This window comes from Sciurus carolinensis, chromosome 1, assembly GCF_902686445.1.
Source record: "Sciurus carolinensis chromosome 1, mSciCar1.2, whole genome shotgun sequence".
Lineage (NCBI taxonomy): Eukaryota > Metazoa > Chordata > Mammalia > Rodentia > Sciuridae > Sciurus > Sciurus carolinensis.
In genome coordinates, this window is record NC_062213.1 from 66,656,051 (window position 1) to 66,669,805 (window position 13,755).

Consider the following 13,755-nt stretch of genomic DNA (forward strand, 5'->3'; position numbering starts at 1 on the left):
GAAACATTTAAAAAAAATTAGACCAAAAACATAGTCTTCTCTGCCTTCAGCAGAATTGTGCCTATGCTACTGAAGTAAACAAAAATTCATCCTATTCTACACATATTCATAGAAGATCACATAACTGGTTCAAATATTATCCTCATCAAATAATGCCCCCTGCCATATTCTCTCTTGAAGATAATCTGTATTTCCAACTTTGTACTTCATGTTCTGGTTGTTTGGTCCACTACTAGAAACAAAACTTTTATAAAACTCTGTTCTATCTACTTTCCTAAATTAATATAAACAGCACTGACATTTTTTGCCACCTCCACAGCTACCCTTGAGGCCAAGTTGCCATGATGTCTCACCCGAGTCATTCAGTGGTTAGCTAACTCATCCCTGGGCTTCTATCCTAGTCCAGGGAACTGTCTACTCAACACAGCAGACGGAGGCAGCCTTCTACTATGTAAGCCAAATCCTGTTGTTCTCAATGGGTTGAATAGGAAGGCAAAGCTCTTTCAATGGCTGCTGAGTGCTGCCTGGTCTGGTCTCCTTCTCTCTTCCTCTCACTTGCTATCCTGCACCCACGGAGGCCTGCCTGCTCTTCTGAAACCATACTTCAGAGTCCAATGAGTGGGAACCCCTCTCCTAAGACTGCATGACTTCTACCCTCCACTCTGTCAGGGCTCTGTTCTCCCTAACACAACTTCCCTCACTTCCCTATTATTTGTGACTTCTCATCTACCCCTTCATCTTTATCTCTCACTCTCTTTTATTATTATCTTCTAATTCATTATAAAATTAACTTGTTCATTTGACTTATTATTTTCTTTCTCCACTTGAATATAAACCCAAGGAGACATCATCTGTTTAGTTCTCTCTCGACTCTAACACCTAGAAGATCCTTGGCAAGAAGTAGTAGTCAAGAAACTTGTGATGAACAAATGAAAGAATAATTATCACTCCCTAAATCAGATCACAAATTCAGTGAGCCTTTACTGAGTCCCTATTTACTGTACAAAACATTAAAAAGGTGAAAAATAACCTCTTACAGCCTGAAGAAGCTTACATCTCTTATCATAACACAGGGGATCCTTGTATTTATGAAAAAACAAGAGGCACACACACACAAAAGCAAAATGCTGAAGATTCCTTGGACTGATAAATCCATTTTAAACCAATTCATAACAATGTTGAAACAGTATATGAATTATCACAACTTGCAGAAACTAGAAGATGTGGAACATTAAACTGTAGGTATTGCTACTTTTCTGAATGTATAACTTTTAAATTATTGCTTTTGTCAGATTTAATGGTAGAAAATTGCTAAAACAACAGGGTACTTTTCAATCTTTCAATTCATAAAGTAACTATAAAAGATTTTAATATCAAAGTCTGGTGCTGAAGAAACTCTACAAACATGTAATTACTTACTTGCAACCAGTGGTTCCTCTTCTGATGGTTTAAAGTAAAATGAAACTTTTTCCAAATCAAATAGTGCAACCAGTGTATCTTCTAGCATGGCTTGTTCATCTGTCTACAGAGAAAGAAAAACAATATATAACAAAATATAATGCAATGTAATGTAAGATAGCATGACATAATGTGAATTTGGATGAAACAGATTCATTTGTGCTTTATTTACATGCAAAATATTATCAATCCATCCCTAAGAATTTCCTGACCAAAATGAAATTAACAAGTTCCACCAGGTTACATATTCTTTTATGATTTTCTATATTTCCTTTGCTCTGTTGTTCAAATAGTTATACGTTTTATCAACCTATTTTGTAGCTAGACTCTAATCATGTTGATTTCATTTACAAATAAATGCACAGAGCATGCCATTTGACACTTAATTTCTAAAGTCTCATAAAAATAACAGCTGAAAAGTAAAAATACTGTTTTATTTAAAAGCCATATTACATAATGGCTACCCTAATTTATAATGGGATAATTTCTTCACTGTTCAATTTGCTGTTTATTAGAACTGTGATAAAAGCAATTTCTATGTATGTATATATTCGTCTTGCAAAGAGCTTAGGGCCAGGAATAATTTTCACCTAACTTGTCTTTATGGGGATTTAATCTAGAATCTGGTGAATACCTGATCCAATTTGTTTTAACCATTTGTCTCATTCTTACAACATACAATTTTCCAGCTGTGGTAGCTAAGGTCAGATATAGAAATCATATCAGTGCAATATGACCTTTCTGGTACTAGATTCTGACCTTGCTATCAGCAGTGTAATGCATTCTCTATAGGGTCTTTTAATGGTCTCACAATGAAAATATAATTAACCTTACCACATACAACTTTTAAAAGTAACTTCTGTTCCCTTAATAATGTGTATGATCCTTTTAAACAACCAGTGCAACGTGTTTCAAACAACAGTTTAATATCTTGGTATAAGCTTTTACCATATTTGGGGGGCAGTGTGAGTTTGGGGTAAAGGAGGTGGTAAAGAATTTTCATTATGTGAAAAAGAATCAGTAAGGCAACCCCCGATGTCAAAGAAGTACAACATGGACACAAATAGATTGAGAAAAATGACATCTTTGCACCTTGGTGTACTACATGATAAAGTGCACAGTATGGTAAATGCTGGAAAAAATGTTTGCTGAATTCTAATTTTTAAAAAATTTGAAGCACCAGAAAAGTGTCTTGAAGCTAGAAGGGAAGGACAAGACTGAAGAATCAGTTTTGCTTAGTGAGAAGAACACACCCAGGAAGAAAAATTCCAAATAGTCTGGCTTCTGAGTGCAATAGTACAAAGCATGACTTCCCAGCAGAAGTGGTCAGACAACTGGCTGTTCTTAGAACGCAGGAACAGACAGACCCCAGTGTCTGCAGCTCACAGACAGCCGTTCATAATCCTAGGTGGATTCTTATGTTTGTGATAGGAGGAAGAAAGACTATAGGTTTGATTCTCATCCCCCCCACAGCAATCTTTGGGGATATTTTTACATCGATTATTTAAATAAACTTAAGGGTTTGACAAAATCCATTTTTAAAAAAGAACAGCTTCATTGAGAAAATTCACATACTAGGAAATTAGAATGTACAGCTCAGGTGTTTTTAGTATATTCATAGAGCTGGGCAACTATTACAACCATCTAACTTTATAATATTTTTATCATCCCCCAAATACTTTTATCATCCAGCACCCATTAGCATCTCCATTTTCCTTCCCCCAATGCCTAGCCCTAGGTAGCCACTTGTCTAATTTCAGTCTCTAAAATTTACCCATTTAACATGTTTCATGATAATGGAATCAAATAATACGTGATTTTTTGATGACAGGCTAATTTTACTCAGCATCATGCTTTCAGGGTTCATCTGTGCTGCAGCATGTATCAGTTCTTCATTCCTCCTTCTGTTTAATATTCTTTTGTACAGGTATGCTATATTTTGTTTAGCCATTCATTTGGATTGCTTCAACTCTTAAACTGTTCTGAATAATCTTGCTAGGAATATTTGTGTACACATTTCTGTGTTACTGTAAGTTTTCTTTTCTCTTGGCATTACCTATGGGTAGAATTTCTGGATAATATAGAAACTCTAACATTTTGAGGAACTGCCAAACTGTTTTCCCAATAGCTGTCCTATTTCATATTCCCATGACCAATTTATGAGGACCACAATCTCTCCATATCCTCACCAACACTTGTTATTATCTGTCTTTTGGATTACAGCCACAACCATAGCATATGTAATGTGGTCCTTCTTCACAGTTTGAGTAGCATTTCCCTAATTGTGGCTGATGGTGACCATCTTTTCATGTTCTCATTGCCATTTTTGTAACTTCTTTGGAGAAATATTGACTCAAATCTTTTGCCCACTTTTAAACTGGGTCATTTGTCTTTTTACTGTTGAGTTGTAAGGGTTCTTCATATATTCTGGAATAAGTCATTGATTAGTTATATGATTTATAAATATTTTCTCCTAATCATTGAGAAAGCAAATAAAATTAAATTTTGCTTTAAAATTAACAGCATCTATTTAGACAATAATAGTTTTAAAGTAAGGAGAATGAGAAGTCTCATTCATTTACTCGCTCATATAACAAATACTAAATGTGTACTATGTGATAGGAAGAGACTTCCTGTCATAAATTAATTTACATTTGATAAGTAAAGATTAATTTTTATCTTGTTTTAAAATGCTTTTCCAAAAGTGCCTTATTTCAAATTAACCAAATAAAAAATTGATCACCTGTAATCTACCTATTTGGGAGGCTGAGGCAGAAAGATTGCAAGTTTGAGGCCATGCTGAGAACCATAAAGAAACTATCTCAAAAGAAAATTAAAAGGGCTGGAATGTAGCTCAGTGGAGAGCAGTTGCCTAGCAAGCACAAGGTCCTGGGTTCAATTCCCCAGTACCACATATAAGTAAAAATAAATCACCCACATGGATGCACAGAGTCTTTTCAAAAGAATCTATTTAGTTTCTCTGAAGTACACTGAGATGGACTTCCTTACCCATCATTCCAGAATCTCCTATGGCTGTGCTGTGCAGTTTATCAATCACCTCCCTATCCTCAGCATCACCCAAAGCCTTATTTTATGTATAACTTCATACATGTTTACTTTAAAACTCAACCTTGTTACTTAGGAGTCACATTTTTTATATATACTTTAACAAATGAAATAGGCTCTCATGTTTAAAATCATAATTCCTTTTAATATGCACCTGAGATTTATATGTAAAAGTGAACTTCTGAGCCTTTAAACATCATGATAACTATCACAATCACAGAAAGTATATGTGGAAAAAAAAAAAAAAACCCTCTGAATTCACCATGGTTTTATTTTTCAAATATTTCAAGATGCCTTATACATATCTAGTGAAGATGCACAAAAATGGCAATTCTATTGCAATTAACACAGGGTTCACAGATTCAACAGAGCAAATGTACTACAGAAGGAACTAATTCCTTTAACACATGCAAATTCTAAACAGATCCTCAGACAGTACATATGCATGTGAGTTGTGTGACCTCCTCTATCAAGCACTCTCCTGATTATCAACCTCAATGGGAGCTGGGGTTTCAAAGTGGGCTGTTTCTTTTGGACTGGATAAGGGAATTGCGGTAGAAAGAACCTCTTTTTCCTGATGACCTTTTTCAGTCAGTGCTTAGGAACACAAGTAGCAGTAGCACATGGAGGTTTTCTCTGCTTTTACCAATAACAGAAAAGAGATAAAAATCAGGAAAGAAGGAATATATTTTACATACTTATTAAAACTTGAATGACCATGGAAAAATGTAACCTTATAAAGTACCTAATGGCACTTGATGTAGTAATTAAGGAAAGAATGAGGGGGAAATGATTAACCACTTCATGTTTGGGTATGTGTGATAATACAGGTTACAGTTGATATAGACAGCCAGAGTCATATGATTCCTTACCAAGTTTGGGGACAGAAGTGACTGAAAGTGAAAGAGAACACCCGCATTCGCTATCTGGTCCAGCCACCTTCTGCTGGCTTCCCAAGTCTCCATCTCATTTTCCTTGCTGTTGTCAAACATCTGGTTTAAGGCTGCCATGAGCTGCTCAGAGAAGGCACAGACGGTAGCCACTAGACTTTGGCAGAAAACCATGTCTCTCCGGAGCTGTGTCTCACTGTCTGTGAAATAAGAGAACACAACGACAGCTTTGAAAAAATATCACAGATGGAGAAAATGAATTCATTAAGCATTTACATTACATTGACTAGTATTTCATCTTTTTGTCCCAGTAGTGGGGGGATTGAGCTCAGAGGCACTCCACCACGGAGCTACATCCCCAATCTTTTGTATTTTTTAAAATTTTGAGACAAGGTCTCCTTAAGTTGTTCAGGTTGGCCTTGAACTTGCCAACCTCCTGCCTCAGCCTCTTGAGTAGCTGGGATTAACAGGTGAGTACCACCAAACCTGTCTATTGGTATTACACCTTTTCATCAAACTCATACCATGTGAAAACTGATTTTGGATTCTATTAATGAGCACACATTTTATCAAATACATTGTTTGGCAAATCTTAAGCCCAAAAAGTGTTAGAAATATTAAAGTAGCTCTTCTTATTTATATTGTGACTCTATTCTGCAATCATTAAATTGTTTTATAAAATGTGAGGAAAAGATAGGGTTCATTTATCTATATTTTCTTTACTTATAGGACATAATTTGCATTTGCCATGAAGATTCAATGTCTAATTTCTCAGTTTATGCTGACAAATGAAATATGATATTATTAATATTGTTTAAAAAGTTATTACCTACTAAACCTGTCTTAATATTAATGCAAAATGCATATGGGGAAAGATTATTTGCTGTCCAATTATTCATATTAATAAGCAAATCTGTATCTCCTGAATTGATTCAGTCATTTCATCAGCTATAAATATGTTAAAATACATAGGAGACAAATTCCTACATTTCTTTGACATAAGTAATGGATTTATAGTTTTACCACAAATTGATTTTTATGTATCGAAGGTATATACGCATATATATCTTTGATATAGAAGCTATAGTTCCTGCATTTGACTGGATTTTTTGTTTGACCTATTTAAAGGTATGTCTGCCCTGTGAATTGCTATTCTTGAGCTAGTTTTCTTTCAAATGAAAAGAAACTAACATCCAGAATTTCTGTCTGTGGGTAAATGCATATATACAACCAATATAAACTCCAAGTAACACATTCTGCATGCTGAAAAATTATACACACTAGAAGAAAAACACAGCAAAAAATAATCTCCTCCCAAAAATGTTCTAAACATTTCAAGGGCTTATAGAACCTCTGGTATAAAAAAGCATTATCAATATTAGTGTATAACTGAGATAAATGCTGCCTTTATTCAGGGTCAAGTTCTTGCATTATTGACAAAGAGGCATAATTTTAAGATGTTTACCAAGAACACTGAACATCTGTTTTTAATAACCATGAAAAGCACATGTGCACATAAGTATCTGCTGTGCATTTTACTCAGTTTAATCATTAGTAATATGTAGAAATTCTAAAGTAGTACTCTAGAAATTTTTTTTAGAAATACATTAACTATTAAAATATTTAATTTTACATTGAAAATATTCCTTTAGTACGTTGAGCTATATGAACTTGCCACTTTGTGGGGTCAAAATTGTTGAATATGGCAGGTCCATATGATTCACTTTACTAATATAACCCACATATGTTAGATATTTCCCTTAAGTAGGTCTATACCACGTGCCTCATGCTACCAGATGGGAAAAAGTGTTCTATAAATACAAAATGTCTAAACTGGGAATTAGTATTTTCCAATTCTCAGTTAACAAAAAACCAAACGCCTATTTTGTTGTGCATGATTTCTAACAAAGAGTAGGTATTCAGTAAATGTTTGCAAAATGAATGTATGAAAATAACAAACCAAAGAAGCCAATAAATGAATGAAATGAAACAGAAATGCATTAAATAATCCTCTGGCTTCCTGGCATCTCTGGACCAAGTTGAACTTAAGAGGGAAATTCATATAGCTTGTTTTTTCAAATGTGCAGCTAGAGTACTGAGGTCTAAGAAACCAAAGAAGTAATTTCCCTACCTCTTCTTTTTACATTCTTACTTTTCAGTTGTCCTATACTATAGCAGAAAACCTGAGTGAAGTTTTAAAACTTTTAAAGCTACTTCAGAAGCTTTGCAGAAATGTTATCACCTATAACTTGAGAATAACTTCATAAAAATATAATTTGAAAGAAATTTTCTGATATCAAAAGTCTAGAGAAGGAGGGCTCTGGTTCCATTGTGAACTTTAGAAGAGATTCCAAGGTTTAATAACTTGGCCATGAGTAGACATACTTATATACAAACTGTGTTTGAGATGAAATTCTCAAACTTCTCTTTTTAATCTTAAAAAGAATATATAGATATTTATTCTACTCCCTGCTACTATATTCTATATGTATTGAAGCCAAATTGAAATTTTCATTCAACCTCATTATTGACTTGCAATTGATCACAATTAATGTTCATAAGCCTTGCCAATATGCAAAAACTTGTTGATAACTCTAACTGCCCTGTGAAAGTTGTATTCATTCATTAATTCAAATGTTTAACCCTGAATACCTCACAGGAATTAAACATTGCACCAATATATTTGAGGTATAGAGAAGTTGAAGTTGGGATATTGGCCACGTCTCTACTCACAAGAGCCATAGATATACAAGATGTGTTGGACCACATTATCATTTAAAATTTAAACCATATTTACAAATGACAGGTACTCAATAAATGCTTATTACTTCATGAGGTGATATTCTGTTGCCACCTGCCTATTTTCAACAGACAGCAAATGACTTGTTTGCATAGACTTCAAAATGCACATCGTATATCAAGAGCTTTTCAAGTACTTTAACAAGTTAGTTCACAGTGAATAAAGAAGTTAGAAAACTCAGTAGTATAAAGGGATATTGGCAACATAGCCCTAATTTATATTTACAGCTTCTCAATGCAACTTTTCCCTCCATGTATTCCACAATCCAGCAACAGTCTTCTCAGAGTTGTCAGAATATAATAAAACAATGGATCTGAAAGCTGCCAGAACAGAGGGTGCACTACCTGCCCTCTGAGTCACACAGTACTGCCCGACATTCCTCAAACATCAAATGCACTTAAGTGTACCTTACAGCCCATATTTGCTCTCCTGTTTTCCTCTGGCAAAGGACCCTGTCCTCTCCTCTCCAACTAGCAAACTTTAAGTCATTCTTCAAATGCAATTCCCTGAACTCACTGAAATACTAAAACATTCTGTCTTCCCTTGTAAAACTTCCCCTCTCCCCATGAAGCACTTTGAACTTCTTTTTGTCACCACACACCTGGGGTGTCCCTGCCAGAGGGCTGACCACATAGCATTCTGTAAGTCCATTTACATATGTATGTCCTCCAAGGGATCATCACTACACCAAGGCCAGAGGAAGTGGTGTAACATGTGGGTTATGCTCATGGGTTTTAGAGGCACATAAGCTCTATATAACTACCACTTTAAACCACAGCATCTAGGTCATGGATCCCTATATGTAAAATGTGGTTCATTTTTACTTCTTAGGTCTGTGATAAAGATAAATAAGATTAAAAACAATGAAAGCACATTGGGTAGCACAATGAAAGTGAAATTGGGTAGACTTATTATTGTGATTCCTCTTTTCTCCAGAATAGTGCAGTGCCTGACACTAAGTAGGTGCTCAGTTTTATTGTTGAATGGAGAAGAAACAATATGAAAAACAAACAAACAAAACACCCAAATCTGCTAACTCCCAGCAAAACATCCACTCTGTTGTCCTTAATCATTTATTCAAAATTCACAAAAGTGGAACTTTTACCAAAGCTCTTTGCACTTCTACCAAGAAAAAAGAAGTTCAACAAGAATTACAACAGCTGCTTCTAGCTTCCAGCAAAAAAGAAGAAATGCAAGGGATTCTAGGTTTTTTGGACAGATTGCTTTATTATTTTTGTGGAGTAAGACTTTTCTAATAGTGGGAATACATTCCAAATAAATGGCTTTGTTTCAATAGTTAAGCACCTACTAAATTCACCTCCTACAAATTATTTTTTAAATATTAACACTTCACAATCTCAACTATTTAAAAGTTCAAGTTCTATAACTAGTTAGCTGGTCAAAAAAGAATGAGGTGTTTTCTAGATCCAAAAGTTCAAGTTCTATAACTAGTTAGCTGGTCAAAAAAGAATGAGGTGTTTTCTAGATCCATGCGACTATCTCAGACATCACACTGACTGACAGATTGTAGGGGAAAGATAGCTGAAAGAAAATAGAGCAACAGGAAAGAACATGAGAAAAAGAAAGATAGGAACAAAAGGTTAAGAAAATATTTAGTGGACCTGTGCACAATTTTTCAAGTGAATAATACAGCCAGAAACATGGAGTATTTTGGTTACTGTTTTGATGCCATCCTATGTATAGGTGGGAAAAGAGAGTAAGCAATGAAGTAGGAAAACAAATTGTGGGAGGAATGAAAAAAAAAAAAAAGAAGATAAGCATCTACCAGAATGTTAATGAATGTTAATGATAAAACAATGCTTTCCATGATCACTTCTGGAATTGGTAAAACATGAATTCAAAACTTTTATTCATTTACTCCTTAAGGCCCACTTTGCCTAATCCTCATGATGCTCAAAATTATGTCCAATGAAAACCAACTATTTCTTATTTATTAGTTAGTATTAATCTGTCTCAATGTTGATTTCTTTACCTTTAAAACTGGAAACAATAACATTCTCACACAGTGGTTGTGAGGACCCAGCAAAATCTGTGAAAATTTGGCCCATGATGTGTGTGGTATTATTAGGAAAATTTTAAAACTGCAAGATTTTTGTTGTTGCTATTATTACTGTTCCTCAGAAAAGCAAGATGAAAACTTGTTTAATTTAAGCAAAAATCAACCAACCAGCAGAAAAGCCCTCTTAGTTAACTAGACTCATTCATTCATTTATAACTGAAAATTTCCACCACAGGTGGTAGAGTGTAAAAGTTATCACAAATTTTCCCCTTTATGTATCCAGGCTCTTGCAATACAATTTTGAGATTGTTCCCATCAATATCATAGTCCCAAGATAAGCACATGCACACATGCAGTCCCAGTTATTCAGGAAGCTGAAGTAAGAAAATCACTTGAGCCTAGGAGTTAAAGGCCAGCTTGGACCCACACTAAGACCTGCCTCAAAAAAAAAAAAAAAAAAAAAAAAAAAGGCAGAGTCTCTGTCTCCAACCTTGCATCTTGCATCTGAAGCTCTGAGGCTGCCAGTTATATGTTGTGGTCAACAGAAGACAGTGAGTTCTTGCACGCTTCTGCTCTCTTCTTGGAACCCTGCAAATTCTCCACATGGAAATGACCAGGCTCATTTCATAGATGATGAAAGGACTAATTTACTCAATAAGGTCTAATTTACCTAATCTTCATGATGCTCAAAATTATGTGTCAGATGAATACCATTTACTAGCTATTATTAATCTGCCTGAATGTCAACTTTATTCACCTTTAGCACTGTGACAATAACATTCCCACATAGTAGTTTTGAAGACCCTCATAACCATCAGTCCTGTTACCCAGTTATCAGTCAATCTATTGTCACATAGGCAAGCAAGGTCACCCAAGATCATCTGTGCCCAGCCAACTTCCTCCCAGCTGCAGACACATGGGCAAACCTAACCACCATCAACCAAACCTGGTGGAGATCAGCAGAACAGCTCAGGTGACACTAGACAAAGGACCAATGATTAAGTTATTGTTTAAAGTCACAAAGATCATAGTATTTTCTTTAAAAAAAAAAAAAAAAAAAGCAAAAACTAATTGATGTAATGAATAATTATTCAGCTTGCATTTTTAGGTGTGAATTTCTATCCAAATCTAAAGTTACTGTAATAGTACTTGTTTATTTATATGCACACACTTGATAAGGAAGAGATTAAAATAGCAGAAATAAGTCAATCAAAATACCCATATGCTTTTATATTTACAGAAAAATGACATCTGAGTTTTCCCAATCTTCTGATCCATATCCTTCTAAATGCATCTTGAATAAAAACCTAGCTGAAATATTTTCATAAAATTTCCCTTTTTAATGCAAATCATATTCTTGCAGACATATTTGTTGAACACTACATGCCAGTTATTGTTTTAAGCATTTGTTGATGATCGAAATAGATACAGTGCCTGCCTGCATAAGGCTAGCAGCTTATCGCCTGTATTTTAGAGTTTGATCAAATACTTAGTGGTCCTTAGTGTCATTTCTCAGTGTTAATATTTTTTGAATTCCTACTATTGCATGGTAGAAGTGCCTTAACATGAATAAGATGTGTAAAATGGTTACAGGCATCCTTGTTCATAAACAAAAGTTAGACACAGTTTCACAATCGATCCTACTTGAACAATTAACTTTACCAAAATCTGCTCCCTCTTTTTCAATAATACTGTTTAGATATTTATGAACACTTAATGTTACTACCTGTAATCAAAAATAAGCATATGCTTTGTGTTTTTATTAAAACTACATAAGTATGTATTTTTTGAATCATTTCAAAGTTTTAAAGAAGACAGGGATAACATTTTCATCTATCTTTAAACTAGTTGAAGGTATTGCCATCACATTAATAAGACTTGTAAGATCCTGGAGCACAATTGCTTCAAAAAATAATGTAAAATGTTACCTGAATATTCAAGAAGAGCCAGGAGTATCCTACACTTTACCTCTGCAGAGAAAGGGGTTAAAAAAAAAAAAAAAAAAAAAAAAAACACTTCAGTTAATTGTTTACTCTTTTTCACTCACAAACATCACATTTTAACTATGTAGTAAAAATTAGCACGAATGTACTACATTGGGTAAATAAAAATCTCACTTACCTGACATGTTATGTTTGCCTATATAAATACTACCCACCACTTAAACTCCAACATGTCGTCCAGTTCTGAATTATATTACTCAATGAAACATCACACCCTGACAGCTTTTAGGTGACCCTTAGCTGTTGTAGCTGCATGGGGTTCTCTAATCTCCTATAGCTATTATAGTCTGTATCAACAAAGAGTCAAACAAATTTTTGCTACTGTTACTTAAACTTTAAAAGAAACACACACACATTCTTTTTTCTACCCCATCCTACATAAGGCAAAACACAGATATTTGATAAATGTGTACTAGCTCCACACCCATTGCTGTGTATCCAATGAGGTATGTGTTACCATTTGCTTCCAAGTGGAAAACACATCACTTGTAATTGATGAATTAAAAAACTTACAAAGTCCCTTTGAAGTACCCAAGATTATGAGAAGTAAAAAAGGTTAATTTGCATCCCAATCGAGACAGGTTCACAGTGGAATCAGAATCAGAATTAACTTCAGCAATGCAGGAAATACTTCAAAGGGCATGCAATTTTATGAGACTGCAAGAATAAAAAGATTTCAGAGGCAGGGAAGTACACTGAGCTAAAAGTAAAAAAATTGAGTTTTTATACGCTAGCTTTGAGGTTTTAGAAAATTGCTAAATTACTGTAAGTCTCAACCAGCTCATTCATAAATGATAATAACACGTACTTTATCAATTTTACAGTACAGTGTAGGAAAAAATGAATGGGAATATATATTAAAAGTCTTTGAAAGTTGTTTAACATTCTGTATGCGTGATAAGATTATTATTGTCTTAATCTAGACCTAGCTGAAGCTTGGCTAGAATTCTAAGTAAAACTAGAAAAGCTTTTATAAAAAACTGAAAATTCAGACTGTCAGGGAAGTTATATAAGCTAAGAGTGGGAAACAGTGCTCACAAAGGAATCTGAAACAGAATGAGTAACAAATATTCCACAATCTAGAACAGAGAGGTTTTATTATCTATTAAATGACTGAGATAGGAATAAAAATTAGAAAGTCCCACTGAAAAATAACTTATAAAATCAGATTGAGAAATTTGGATTTATATAACAGATAATCACTACAAGGCTCTGGGGCAGAGCACTGAAAAGACAAATAAGATATTTTAAGAAGATGAACTTGGTAATGGTGTATATGAATCAGCAAAGATGGAGACGGGAAGATTAGCCAGAAAATCATCACCATTACTGAGATGTGATAAAAAAGGAAAAAGTAAGAGCTGTACTTTACGACACTGGGATAAATAGAGAAAAATAAAAAAAATTTAAAAAATGAAAGAGTAGGTTGCTTAAAAAAAAGAGGGGGGGACAGATTTTGAAAAGAGTACAATTTTCATAAGGGGTAGAACTGAAAACGTTTTGACTAATATTTGAGGT

General features: G+C 34.4%; 1 protein-coding gene across 3 annotated transcripts in view; it reads right to left on the minus strand.

The window, feature by feature from the left end:
* Positions 1-13,755, minus strand: part of Prex2 (phosphatidylinositol-3,4,5-trisphosphate dependent Rac exchange factor 2) — a 273,671-nt gene that overhangs the window by 76,178 nt on the left and 183,738 nt on the right. For all 3 annotated transcript variants that reach the window (XM_047553955.1, XM_047553962.1, XM_047553971.1), the window contains 3 exons: positions 12,163-12,204; positions 5,397-5,614; positions 1,420-1,522 (listed from right to left, as the gene is read on the minus strand). In XM_047553955.1, coding sequence (XP_047409911.1) covers positions 1,420-1,522; positions 5,397-5,614; positions 12,163-12,204 — 363 coding nt within the window. The remainder of the gene's footprint in view (positions 1-1,419; positions 1,523-5,396; positions 5,615-12,162; positions 12,205-13,755) is intronic.